General features: G+C 43.7%; 1 protein-coding gene across 2 annotated transcripts in view; it reads left to right on the forward strand.

The window, feature by feature from the left end:
- znf362a (zinc finger protein 362a) overlaps window positions 1-12612 on the forward strand; it is a 56307-nt gene extending 43695 nt beyond the window's left edge. For both annotated transcript variants that reach the window (XM_034166246.1, XM_034166247.1), the window contains exons 7-9: window positions 11429-11507; window positions 11627-11785; window positions 11893-12612. In XM_034166246.1, the coding sequence (XP_034022137.1) occupies window positions 11429-11507; window positions 11627-11785; window positions 11893-12012 (358 nt within the window). In that variant the 3' untranslated portion in view covers window positions 12013-12612. The remainder of the gene's footprint in view (window positions 1-11428; window positions 11508-11626; window positions 11786-11892) is intronic.
- Window positions 12613-14847: the final 2235 nt, after the last annotated feature.

Below are 14847 nucleotides of genomic sequence, written 5' to 3' on the forward strand. Positions count from 1 at the left end.
ACATCATATATTTTATTTTTTTTTTTTTTTTATTTATGCTTCCAGGTCCAAGTAAACATTATTGATGTCATCTAACTCAACAGAGTCATCTGTACTGCAGCTCGTCTGTTGTTTCTCCATCTAACCTGTTGTATGGTGACCAGTGATGTCGGTAACGCGTTACTCTAATCTGACCACTTTTTTTTAGTAACGAGTAATCTAACGCGTTAATCTGTCCAAATCAGTAATCAGATTAAAGTTACTTCTCCAAGTCACTGTGCGTTACTATTATTTTTGCATTGTGGGTCGATAGCAGCATTAAACTTGGTCCGTGGGCAGGGGGTCGGGGTTCGACTGAACTGCCCACTTTAAGCGAGCTGTGAGCTTTTCATCTGCAGTTTTCTGCGGCAGTTACGACTCATCCTCACCTCTTAAAGCGCGGTGACAACAGCACACCTGCACTGAGCTTTACAAAGACATTTTTATGCTTTTTTTCCTCCTTTAGTTAGAATTATGAGCCGCTTCGTATCTTCTCGCTAAAACAGCTGATCCTCCGCGACGCATCAACAACTAACACTATTTTCCACTCAAATGCACCTAAACTTTCTTTCTGAGGACCACATGATGTGAAAACGCGTTATGATAAATAAATGTTATCCATTCTTTGTGCTTAGACGCCAAAGCAGAGGTGAATCCAGATTGAATGGGGGCGTGGGGCAAGTAGGTGCCCCCCCCTCCCACAACACCCCTAGATTAAAGGTCCAGTTTTGAAGCCTTTTTTGTTTACTACAACTACTAATACTACTTATAATAATAATAATTATTAAGACAAGTAAAATGTTTAGAGAGAATTTAAATGTTAGAAAAATGTTAGAAAGAATTTAATAGTTACATTTATAAACAATGCAAGTTAGAAATTGCAAGTTTTACTGTTACAGTGCTGTCAACAGTTAAATATGAGGTCAAGAAAGAGGTCTTTATTTTACTTTTTATAAAACAAGTATTTTCATTGAAGTCAAGAAAGGGTGACTATAAAGTGAGTTTTGGCAAAACAGGTATCATTGTCTTGTTGAGGTGGCAGAGGGTTGTTGTTGGCAGCTGGGGAAAGTAACTAGTAATCTAACTTACTTACTTTTACAATTGAGTAATCAGTAAAGTAACTAAGTTACTTTTTCAAGGAGTAATCAGTAATTGGATTACTTTTTCAAAGTAACTGTGGCAACACTGATGGTGACACAACTGCTCTTTCTCCAGCAGTGTTGATGCTATCTTTGGACGTTATTTTTCCCGAAAATCTGTGCGTGTTTGATGAGGTTATCATGTTTCATTGTATTTTTGCCAATTCCATGAATTCTGGAAGTACCACATCCCAAGATAGCATGTATGAACGGAACGTTTCTGTGTAGGCTCTCAGTTGTCCAGGTGGTTTCCATAGTAGAGAAGCTTGAATCTTCGACTGGACTGGGTTGCTTGACATGAGGACGTTTCGCTTCAAATCACAGAAGCTTCCTCAGCTAAAATTCTTGCTCTGGTAGTCTGACTTCTGTCTTGACTCTTGTAGAGAAGAATAAACCAGAAGCCAACAAAAGCTGGAGTTTTTTAACCTAACCAGACCCCACCTACTGAGAGGCTGACTGCTATAAGCTAGTGACTAAACAATAGTTCTAATTAGCACCTATTGTGCTCTAGTTAGCACTCTCCTAATGACAGGAGGGAAGCCTCCCCTGATGGCTCCCTTGACGACTCTCTCCTGATGACGTGAATGACTCATTACCATGAACAAAAGAACTTTACAGAACACATCAATTCGGTGGACTCCAATATCAAGTTCACACGTGAGGATGCCAGAAACAACCATTTAGCCTTCTTGGACTGTGATGTTACGATTGGAGAGAACAGGCAGCTCCAGACAGAGGTTTACAGAAAACCCACTCACACTGACCAATATCTGCTCTTTGGCTCAAACCACCCCCTTGAACACAAGCTCGGTGTGATCAGGACTCTTCAACACAGAGCCCTACAGGTGCCCACAACTGCAGAGGGAAGGGCTAAAGAGCAACAACTTGTATGGAAAGCCCTCAGTATGTGGGTACCCACGTAGGTCCCTGGACAAAGTGCAGAAGTCCCAGAAAACAAAGAGACCAGATAGACAGGAGATGGAGACAAGAAGAAGAGGAGTGTCTGTCCCTTATTTAGCAGGAGTAGGGGAAAACTACAGAGGATCTTCAGACAGCACAAAATCCCAGTTTACTTTAAACCGGTCAACACCTTGAGACAGAAATTAGTTCACCCTAAGGACAGGATCCCTAGTTACAAACAAAGCAATGTAGTGTATCATATCAGATGTCAGGAAAACTGTAATGAACACTACATAGGTGAGACGAAGCAACTTTTACACAAAGGCTATACCAGCACCGCAGAGAGGTCGCCAGTGGACCTCAGTCTCCAGTTCATCTCCACCTGAAAGACACTAACCACACGTTTGAGGACAAGGAAGTTAAAATCTTAGCCAGAGAGAAGAAATGGTTTGAGAGAGGTGTCAAGGAAGCATTCTTTGTAAAACGGGTCTCAGACACGCTTTGTCCCCTGTTTACAATGTGGTACTCAGGTCAAAGCAGTTTCAGTCTTTTGTTCATGGTAATGAGTCATTCACGTCATCAGGAGAGAGTCGTCAAGGGAGCCATCAGGGGAGGCTTCCGTCCTGTCATTAGGAGAGTGCTAACTAGAGCACAATAGGTGCTAATTAGAGCTATTGTTTAGTCACTAGCCTATAGCAGTCAGCCTCTCGGTAGGTGGGGTCTGGTTAGGTTAAAAAAACTCCAGCTTTTGTTGGCTTCTGGTTTATTCTTCTCTACAAGAGTCAAGACAGAAGTCAGACTACCAGAGCAAGAATTTTAGCTGAGGAAGCTTCTGTGATTTGAAGCGAAACGTCCTCACGTCAAGCAACCCAGTCCAGTCGAAGATTCAAGCTTCTCTACTGTATGAACGGAACATTATCACACACTGTTTTGTCAGGGCTGGTCCAGGTTGATTTAATGTTCCATGTTCTCTGGATCCTTTTTATGTGACTTTGGCTGTGGCTTGAAATATAGATTGTGAAGTGTCATCTTTCCATGAAAAACAAAAAGGCACAAGCAAATCTCTGTCATCTCCAACTAGTTTGCTGTCACAGCGGGAGGCAGAGTCAACTGTTGTTTGAACAGTGAACAAATCTGACAACCAGTTGTCTCCGATCTCTCACCAAGCATATGCAGGACACACTGTGTAAAGCAGTGGGGGAAGTAGACAGCTCAAAAGACAATCTGAGGGAGATCATCACATCTTGTCCTGCCATTATAAACCTTTGGAACAAAAGAATAGAGACATTTTCACTGCCAATTACAACTGCTGATTTGACATCCATGGTTATGGTCTGTGCCTTTTTCTTAAAGAAAAATTAGTCTCTTCCCTTCCATGGATTGCAGAATGGTGTTGCCAACTTTTTCTGTTGTATCAACATTCACTGTCACCGGAGCCATGACACCAGTGTCAATATTATGCCGCGTTCACACCTCACGCGACGGGACGCCACAAATTTGCTTCCTTCGCCTGGCGATGGACGCGCCACCATCGCCCGGTGTGTCGCTCTGCTTGGGCGGAAACTTTCGCTGCGAAAATTTGCCTGCGTCATCAAATAGGAGGAGCTTCCATTCCGCTCGCCGTCGAGTCAACACAGCGGACCTTGGTCACGCGGAGCGACTTGCTGTGCTGTATTTGTTGTGGAAAGCTGACAAACGTCACCAGCGGCGCCGTCGCTGGGTTCGCAACATCCTCATGAGATGTTCCCAATTCGGGGAGTTTCATCATTTGCTGCAGGAGCTGTGTCTGGATGACGACCACTTTCAGCAGTACTTCTGCCTCTCCAGGACCCAGTTTGAGGACCTCCTGTCCCGTTCGCACGCGCACATATGAACAAAGAAAAAAAAACTGGCTGCCCCTGTGGTTCCTCACTCTCTCTCCCCTCAAACTCTGTCATCATTGTGTTATAAACCAGTCACCATTTGTTTTATCATACATCTGTGTAGTTAATAAAATGATCTTCACGGACGATTCGTTCGCACACGCACGTGGAAAAAAAACCTAGCGGCTGCTGCGGTGCTGCTCGCTCTCCCGTCAAACTCTGTCATCATTGTGTTATAAACCAGTCACCATTTGTTTTAGTATGCATCTGTGCAGTTAATAAAATGATCTTCACAGACGATTCGTTCACGTGCGCACATGAAAAAAACTAGCTGCTGCTGCGGTGCTGCTCGCTCTCCCGTCCAGCTCACAGGCTGGCTGCCAGAGACAGGACATGTCCACATCAAGTATAAACTCCAGACATCTCCACGTCACTACATATCCAGTCCCTGATTGGTCATCGCGGCGCGACAAGATGAAAAAGTTCAGATTATTCAACTGGGGGAGGAGGGCGATGCGAAGCGATATCGCATCACATACGCACCAAACGCTCAAAATCGCTTCATTCGCGTCCATCGTGTTGTGTGGCTTGGCACTACAATGCGTCCTTCCATAAAGATTACATGGTAACCTGTCGCCGCTGTCGCCTGCGTCACGCCCGGTGTGAACGCGGCATTATACATGTCCTTGTGATCACTGAATGGATTTCTCACCTGAAGGAAATCAGTGATGGCTATTGTATCCTTAGTGTCCTTGACATTCCTGTCATGAGACAAATCTAGTCATTGATCACCGCTTATGTATTGCACAGATGTAAACTGCCTCATTCAATGTTTCGCAGTTCTGAATCTCGCACCATCTTGCGGTCCGTGACTCACGCGAGAGGTCAATTTTAGCAGAGTTCCGGTGTCACAGGTCGAATGATCCCCCCCCTAAAAATCTGTCCCCCCTGCCTTCAATATGCATGTGTCATCAGCCAAGGTTCACGGATTATCACATTTCTGCTTAAAACTGCACTGCAGTCATCATCTGTCTCAGCGACAGCTTTCTGAAGCTTTTGTTCAACAATCATTTCCACATAAATTCAACATTATTTCATCGTAAAAGACAGGGTAATCGATCAGAGCAACATGACTACACAAGCTGCTAGTGATGCGTTCAGTGGGCGTCCATCATTTCAAAGCATCATGGAATATTGCCTCGTTTCTCCTTAAAAAGGCTTAGTTTCTGCTTAAAACTGACTTTAGGATGATTTAAGAAGTTTTTTTGCAGCAAAGGTTCTCTGCCAACGACTCAGCCTCTGTGTGGAGGGGGTTGAAAGAGATCACCAACTACAAGCCCAAAGCACCTCGTTCTATTGACGACCTGAAGCTGGCCAACAACCTGAACGTCTTCTATTCACGCTTTGAAGACAAGGACTCACACCTCCCCACCCCCCACACAACTGGATATTCAAACACCCTGCACCTCCCCCCTCTCACCGCTGCCCTCCCCTCTCCCCCCGTTGCCCTCTCCGTCCAAGAGGAGGACGTGAGAAGCCATTTCAAAAGGCTGAATCCACGTAAGGCCCCGGGCCCAGACTGTGTCTCTCCTGCCACCCTGAGACACTGTGCTGATGAGCTGGCCCCAGTCTTCACGGGGATCTTCAACACCTCCCTGGAGTCATGCCATGTTCCAGTCTGCTTCAAGTCCTCCATTATAGTTCCAGTCCCCAAGAAACCACACATCACTGGACTTAATGACTACAGGCCTGTGGCTCTCATGTCTGTAGTCATGAAGACCTTCGAACGCCTGGTTTTATCCCACCTGAAGTCCATCACCGACCCCCTCCTGGACCCCCTGCAGTTTGCCTACAGAGCCAACAGGTCTGTAGACGACGCCATAAACCTGGCCCTGCACTCCATCCTGCAGCACCTGGACTCCCCAGGAACCTACGCTAGGATCCTGTTTGTGGACTTCAGCTCTGCATTCAACACCATCCTTCCGGCTTTGCTCCAGGACAAGCTTTCTCCGCTCCACGTGCCCGCCTCCACCTGCAGGTGGATCACAGACTTCCTGACGGACCGGAGTCAGCATGTGAGGCTGGGAAAGAATGTCTCGAACACTCGGGCTCTCAGCACAGGATCTCCACAGGGCTGTGTCCTTGCCCCTCTGCTCTTCTCCCTGTACACTAACTGCTGCACCTCCAGCCACGACTCAGTAAAGCTCATCAAGTTTGCAGACGACACCATCCTCATCGGACTAATTTCGGAAGGGGACGAGTCTGCCTACAGGAGGGAGGTGGACCGGCTGGTGACCTGGTGCAGCAGCAACAATTTGGACCTCAACGCCCAGAAAACAGTGGAGATGATCGTGGACTTCAGGAAAGCCACAGCCCCCCTGCCCTCCCTCGCCCTCACCAACAGCCCCATCACCATTGTGGACTGTCACCGCTTCCTTGGCACCACCATCACCCAGGACCTCAAGTGGGAGTCAACCATCAGCTCCCTCATCAAGAAGGCCCAGCAGAGGATGTACTTCCTGTGGCAGCTGAAGAAGGCCAAGCTGCCTGTCCAGCTGATGGTGCAGTTCTACATGGCCATCATCGAGTCCATCCTCTGCTCCTCCATCACGGTGTGCCGGGGCCACAGCCAGGGACAGACACAGACTGCAGCGCATTGTGGCCTCTGCTGAGAAGGTGAACGGCTGTAGCCTTCCATCTCTCCATGACCTGCACGTCTCCAGGACTCTGGGCCGAGCAGGTCGGATCACAGCTGACCCTTCTCACCCTGCACACAGTCTATTCAAACCACTTCCCTCTGGCAGGAGGCTACGGTCCATCCGGACCAGAACCTCCCGCCATAAGAACAGTTTCTTCCCCTCTGCCGTTAGACTCATGAACTCCTCATAACTCAGTCACCTTAACCTTAACTCTGTCACTTTATCATATTATCACGGGTCACTTTAGACAGTGTACTTTGGTTTTAATTGCACTCCTCCCACTGCACTGTTTTTTTTCTGTTCCTCTTTCTTTCTGTTTTTCTGTTGCACACAGCCTTTCATATGTCATTTTTTATCTTATATTTTGTCTTATTTTGGCACATATTGTATATTTTATCTTAGCATTTTATATTGCTCTCTGTTTAATGTTGCACCATTATATCGAAGCAAATTCCTAGTCTGTGAATCCTGTTCATTGGCAGTGGCAATAAACTTCTTCTGATTATGATTCTGATTCAAATCAAATATATGTAGACTGACTTTGTGTACACATTTTGTCCACAAGCTGTCAAATAAGGCAGTATGTCATAAGATAAAATAAGATAATCCTTTAATAGTCCCACGATGGGAAAATTTACGATGTTACAGCAGCACAGGGACAGTCACAGAACAATAGTGCAAGTATTGCAGAAATTAAGTAGAAGAAAAATAATTACCAAAATACAGAAGTCAAGTTCTGTGTAGAATAACAACATATACAGTAGAATAGATTACACTATATACAAGCAGAAATAATGTTTTGTAATATTGCACGAATGAGCAAGTGATGTATACGAGTGTACAAGTATTATTGCACAGAATGTGTAGTATTATTGCAAATGGCTTTAAAATTATTCGAGAAAGGGAGCCAAGATGGTTCCTTGCAGGGCCCCCTTGCTGCAGATGAACATGTCAGAGACACAGTCCCTAGCCCTCACATACTGTGGTCGTTCTGTGAGGTAGTCCTAGATCCAGGATGAGAGGCGAGGATCCACACCTGTGATGTATGGCCTTGCCTTGCCTGGCCTTGCCTTGCAATATGGAGCGCCTTGGGGCAACTGTTTGTTGTGATTTTGCGCTATATAAGAAAAAAGTTGATTGATTGATTGATTGATTGATCTCCAGTTTGCCCCTCAGAAGCACCGGTTGTATGGTATCGAATGCACTGGAGAAATCAATAAACAAAATTCTGACAGTGCTCCCAGGTTTTTCCAGGTGAGAGAAAGGTGTATGTTGGAGGTAGATGGCAGCATTGTCCACTCCGATGCTAGGTTGGTAAGCAAACTGAAGTGGATCCATTGATTTTTTTATTTTTTTTTCCTCCACTGGGGGCCTTGAGGAGTTTGCGTGTTGAAGAGTGGGTGGTACGAGTCATACAGGGCATGTACGCCAATGCCAGAAGTCAAATACGAGTCAACGGCCAGTACAATGAAGAGTCTGGAGTGGGGGTTGGAGTTCACCAAGGCTCTGTCCTCAGCCAACTGCTATTCATCACAGTGCTGGAAGCGCTGTCGCGCAAGTTCAGCACTGGCGTGCCTTGGGAACTCCTCTATGCCAATGACCTGGTCCTCATTGCAGACTCCCTGGTGAGTGTATTGCCAAGCTGAAAGCCTGGAAGGAGAACATGGAACGCAAGGGTCTCAGAGTCAGTATGAAGAAGACTAAGATTGTGGTCTCTGGCCTTGGACTGGAAGTCCTCAAATACTCAGGCAAGTTTCCCTGCACCATCTGCCGCAGTGGCGTAGGTGAAAACTCCATTGTTTGCTCACGGTGCAAGCTATGAGTGCACAAGAGGTGCACTGGCATCGCTGGCAGACTAGTCGCCAACCCTGACTATGTGTGTCTGAGATGTTGTGGTGAAGCTCGCCCAACTGATGGGAGACCAGTTACCCAGGTCGATGTGGATGGGACCATGCTCGATGTGGAACCCAGCTTCTGCTATCTCGGTGATATGCTATGTGCCGGAGGAGGTTGCAAGCTCGCCATCATTGCCAGATGCACTACAGCATGGGGAAAGTTCAAGAAACTCCTCCCTATTCTTACATCCAAACATATCTCGCTAAAGACCCGAGGGAAGATATTCTCAACCTGTGTTCGCTCTGCTTTGCTGCATGGTAGCGAAACCTGGGCACCAACCTTCAGCAGCTCTGCCGCAATGACAGATCCATGATACGATGGATCTGCGGCGTAAAACCACAGGATGATGTCTCCTCTTCTGCACTCCATGCAAAGCTGGGGGTCGAGGAGGTTTCTGCAGCGCCACGTACGATGACGCCCGTTTCACATGCTATGGGCATGTGAAACGGGCGTCATTGTGCATCAACTCTGTCATGGATATGGAGACTCCGGGTCGCCAAAGGCGTGGCAGACATCGGAAGACATGGGCCGATTGTGTGAGGACTGACATAAAAGACTGCAACCTGGCCAGTACTGACCCGCTGGACAGAGATGCCTGGAGAGCTGGTGTCTGACATAGCTGCCTGCTGCCTACCCCAGAACCTGGGACACCTGCAGCAGATGTCAAATAAAAAGTGGATATTGTAGTAGTAGTAAGGGCGGTGAAAAGTCATACAGACTTTTAAGATGTAGTACCCAGTACCCAGTTCTTTCAGCTTTAATGACAGCTCTTAGGATGTTGATCATTTTCATGTGTTGCATCCAGAGTAATACTGTTCAGTTATCTTTAAAGGAATCTTTCACATCCTCTAGTTTATGAGCAGTCCTTGTTGCCTTCTATGTCATGTGCTGAGGTTTTTCCTGTTAATGACTTTTCCAAGAGTGTGCCTAATTCTAGAAGTATGACATATACTTCAACACATGGTTGCTTTTGACTGTATGGAAATTTGCTGAGTCAGCATTTTTACATCATGGCTTAAAAACCTTCTTTCCATTGATAATTTTTTGTCGACTTTCAGTTTGTAATTTCAGGGACCTCCCACAGAGGAAAATAAAACACAGAAATAAGCTTTTGCCACTAGTGACAGGTATATTCACATCTTGTTTGGACTATTGGATAAGGTTAGGGACATATGAGAGGATCTGCTTGGTCTGCTGCCATTACGACCCGGATAAGCAGCAGAAGATTGTATTTTTCAAAATGTATTTCCTGACTCCACTCCTTTATGCTAATCCACCTCTGAATGTAACAATATGTATTCCAGATAATTTTCATAAAATCTGTTACAAATACACAGCTGAACTAGCAGCACCCCATGACCCTTAATTGGAGTAAGCTGGTATTGAAAATGGATGGATGGATGGATGGATGGATGGATGGATGAACTCACAGCATTTTTAAACAAGTGCTTCACATTCACCCCACTAACACCACAGTCAGGTTTGTGGGTGATACCACCACAGAGCAGCTTGTTGCGGACAACCGAAAGACAACTGTTCCTCAGTTCTGAAGTGTGTCTAAACAAGACTGCAGCTGAAACTGCTCAACCTTGTGCCACATGATCTGTATATAATGCACATGTGCATGATGATGCATTGGACATTCCAAAGACACCCAAATTACAAAAGAACTGTCATGGTCTCCTAACACCTCCCACCTTGTGTGTGTGCCCACATCCCTGAGTCGGAGGCATGACGTGGACAGCTTTGTTGTTTAATATGACGTACATACATATAAGATACTTGTCAGAGACATGAATACTTTTAGTATACTGTAGACAAGAGATGTTTGGTTCTTCTTTGCGGGTAAGATTCTTAAGATTAGACCTTATTTGTGTAGCAACTTGGGGTGACTTGTGAATTGGCGCTGCATAAATAAATTGAAATTGACAAAATTGAAATCAATTCTTTGTCAGTTTGTGCTGGATGAGTACTGTACCTTATGGAAGTCCAGCAAAACAAAAACATGTCAGTGTTTGCAGTATGACGATATTTTAAAATATATGTTAACTCATAGATTTTATGCACGCCAGTGGGGCCAAGACCCTTGAACATGTATATTGTACATGACTAGTAATGTCTGGTTTGTGGATATACCTACATGTGTTTGTGCTTTGTGGGACAAAGAATGTATTGTGAAAGGAGTGGGGTGAAAGAATTAAGTTCATTTTTTGAATAACATGTATGAGGGTGTAGATATGCCAGTTTTATGCTAATTACACCATTATCCCTTGTTCTGCATTCATCCATTTTAATGAGAATGGCAGCTTGTTCCTACCACGAATCAGCTGTAAGGGGCTACAGTTTCTACCCCAGAGCGGAAGCCTTTGTCATCACTCCACCTCTCCCCATCCCCCGGGACTGTTGGAGACTGATTAGAACAGATCCCACCCAGCATGTAAACAGACTGCAGTCCTGCTTATTTACGAGCTACACATTTTTTTTTTTACACATGAGCTACAAGTACAGTAGTTGTTTGTTAGATTTTTTTTTTTTATGTGCAGTACAGTTGGCTCCGTAAGTGATTGGACAATGATACCAATTTCATAATGTTGGCAAAATCTGATATAACCAAGACATATTTTAAGATAAGAACTGCAGCCTTTATTTGAGGATGTTTATATAAAAAAGGCAGAAGAAAAGGCAGAGAAAGTATAGATATTTATAGCTTGATCCCCAGTTTTAGGGTCTTAAAAACAGTTGGACAAACAAAATATTTAATCTGTAGTTTTTTTTAATAATTTGCTGTGAATCCTTTGCAGTCAATGAGTGTCTGATGCCTGGAACCCACAATTGTAGGAAAGAAAGAAAACAAAATAAATTATCAACAAAAAGCTCAGTTCTCTGCAGCTTTTCTTTATCTTTTTCCTTTCAGAATTCACACAGGTGATCGGCCGTACAAATGTGCACATCCTGGATGTGAGAAAGCTTTTACTCAGCTATCTAATCTGCAGGTAAACACTGAAATGCCTCCAGCTTCCACTGCATGGATTTATCAGATATGTAACAATCCACGCTTTAATACCTCCTGTGGTGACTCACTTTGTATGTTTTTTTTTCCTCTTTACTGTAGTCTCACCAGAGGCAGCACAACAAAGACAAGCCATTCAAATGTTCCAACTGTTTCCGTGCCTATTCAGATTCTGCCTCACTGCAGATCCACCTATCTGCACATGCCATCAAAAATGCCAAGGCCTACTGCTGCAGTATGTGCGGCAGGGCCTACACTTCGGTGAGTTGAACATCTGACCAAGGCCTCCTTGTGATGTGGATCCATAGGTTTTTGCTCAGTGCAGTTAAACTTTCACATGTGACATCAGAAACTCTCTTTTGTTCCAGGAAACGTACCTCATGAAGCACATGCCTAAACACACAGTAGTGGAACATGTGATGGCCCATCACTCTCCTCAGCACAGGACAGAGTCTCCTGCCATCCCTATACGCATTTCCCTTATCTGAGTTCCACAGTGTTTAATCACCTCATATCAGAGGAGTTCCCTGTGATAACAGCACTCCTCTGTGCACAGCCTGAACTCTTGTATGAGGCCAACAATGTGCCACAGTAGTGTTGCAGTGCGTGAAGAGGTACTGTTTTAATAACGAGTGCTTTGCTTCATTTTGTTGACCAGGAGGTGTTATCGGGGACATCCAAAGATGATTTTTCAGCACTTTCTGGCCTGGAAGTGACAGGCCTAAAATTTTTATTCGTGTGACTCCACCAAAATAAATTCAATAAAAAATAAAATAAAATAAAATCCAGGCAGCTCCATGGAAATTCTTTGTAATAATTTTGTTTTTGTTACAGTGCATAACTTTGTGTTTTTATATGGTCCTTTACTTTCTATACTGAAGTCTTTACAAATTGCATTACAAAGTCTTCCTTCCCCGAACAAAAACGTGAATGCTTATATCATGTGTAGTCATGTACATTGTGTTATGTTTTATGTCAGTGTTAGCAATGTTGCCATAATGCACACATTATAAAAGTTAGATGCTTTACTCTATTAGTTTTTATTTTCACGTTCTTGGCTCTTTCACACAGTCCAGAATGATGAGTCTATAAATGTAATGAAATTACAATGTTTTTTAAAGTATGTAGGGCCTCTAAAAGAAGCAGTGCCCTATAAAAAGCCCAACAACTAAAGTCATGCAAGGTGCAGGCGGTATACTAAACAATTTACACTAAGATTATTTTTTTTGCTGCTGTTGTTTGCTTTTTGTGTGTTTTTTTTTTTTTTGTTTTTTTTTTATCAAGGGCATTTGCTTTCCTGTAAGTGCTACCATGTTGACACTGGGGAATAAAATGTTTTTCTCCTTGTCATAGCTCCTTTAAAAGGAATCATTTATAGACTATTTTTCTTGATAAATTCACAACAGTATTTATGGTTATTGTCTTACTAGTATATGAAATGACACACTTGCTGTACTGTTTGCTCAGCATTAAACTGGGTATACAAAATAAAAACACATAAACTCGACTTTAATATCATAACTGCTTCATTGCTGCCACACATGCCAATTTGCTACTGTCCTGGAAAACATGAATGTTAAGATTCTTCTTTTACAGGTTCAGATACATTGTGTAGTTACATCATCTTTGACAATTTGACATAATAAATTTATACAGTATAAGCATTTAAGCCTTAATTTTGTTAAACCATCCGAGTCCAATTTTCCATTTTGTCACATTCGCCTTTTATGTCACAGCATGATACACATATATACTGTAACTTAAGTGTCAAAACTTTTTTATATAATAAATAATGGTATAATTGATCTCATTGGTCAAAGAGTTTTTAATATACAGCCATAGTGGTTCTTAGAAAGTGGATATGTCAGGTCAGGTCTAGGAGCATGTGCAGGTGCTGTGGTTTGCTGTATAAGCCACACTACAGAATATCCCTGGGTACTGATCGGCAACTGTCTGGGCAGACAACTGGACCATCCCCACCTCCTGAAAGTAGTGAAGCAGTAAGTCAGCTTCTCCTTGCCTTTTTCCAGTGACTGGGGTCCTCAATACCAAGGAACCTGTTTGCTGGATCATGCCCAGCGAAATGCATCACATGGCCAAAATGTCACAGCTGACGTTCCCTCATAATTCAAGTAGGATGCCTCATCTGAGTTTCCCGAAGTAACCTTTTGTTTGACACAAAGTCATTTAAATGATACCCAAGAAACTCCATCATAATTTTTGGTCACTGTTTAGTATGAAAGTCTCAGCACCTTAAAGTACGACAGTAAGCATCGGGTTCCTCAAGTCTTGGACTTTTGTTTTCTTGCAAAGGTATCAGCATCTCCAAATGCCGCTGTCCAGTGTGACGCATCTACTACTAAGTCAAGGTCAGCAAATATTGCCTCGTCAACAAAGGTACCTAAATTGTTAGACTGGACAACCAATCCCATCACTCGGTCTAAAAAAGTACTGCTCAGTCAGAGGCAAAACACATCAATGATGACCACTAGAACTCACTGCAAAGAAATTAGACGCCCCTTTCTTCAAACCTTGACACATGCACCAAATTTGCACTGGATATCCTAAATGAGTTTGTCTTGGGTACGCTTTCAAATTGGACTGCAGCAAGAAACAGCTTTCAAGAGTCCCAACTTTTATGAAATGTGTCAGAACTGTCTAACTCCACAGATGGCCTCCTAATGTTTTGTTTCTGAGCTCCATACCCCTTACCTATGTGTGGGTAGTTTGTTATTAGGTGTTTTTACATATGAAGATTTAGTATATCTAGGATTTACCCAACTCCCAGGGCCCTCTGACTGGCATCAAAATGTACCTTAATTGCTTATGGATCCTATCCGTTTGTGATCCTCACAGTGAATGGTTTTATTAATGAAAGAAATTATGTTTACTGCTTTTGTAAATCAAGTATGTTGTTGCCCTGGGAGACTGGGATGGTGGTACTAAATTGGGAAAAGTTACAGTGAAAACAGCAAAAAAAATTACATTTATCCAAAACTTGTATTTGTGCCAAGACCACTCCCCTAATTTGTTGGTACACAATAAATATAAATATATGGACTGAAACTGGGCATATGCCATTGTTCTGGTTCTACATTCGTAACTCACTCAAGTGCAGGATGATTTAACTGGCTGTCTCTATGTGTGTGGCTGCGTCAATCGAACCTTTGATGGCAAAATCCCTGTCAAGCCTGTTGTCGTTTACTTTTCCTTGCGCGTCTACACCTACATTTACGGTACAGCTGCTGAAGGCTGCCAGAAACTGACAATAGTTTACGTAATGCTTTGATTGTGACTGTACAGTGTACAAGTACAGTGAGATG

Source organism: Thalassophryne amazonica, chromosome 3 (assembly GCF_902500255.1).
Source record: "Thalassophryne amazonica chromosome 3, fThaAma1.1, whole genome shotgun sequence".
Taxonomy (NCBI): Eukaryota; Metazoa; Chordata; class Actinopteri; order Batrachoidiformes; family Batrachoididae; genus Thalassophryne; species Thalassophryne amazonica.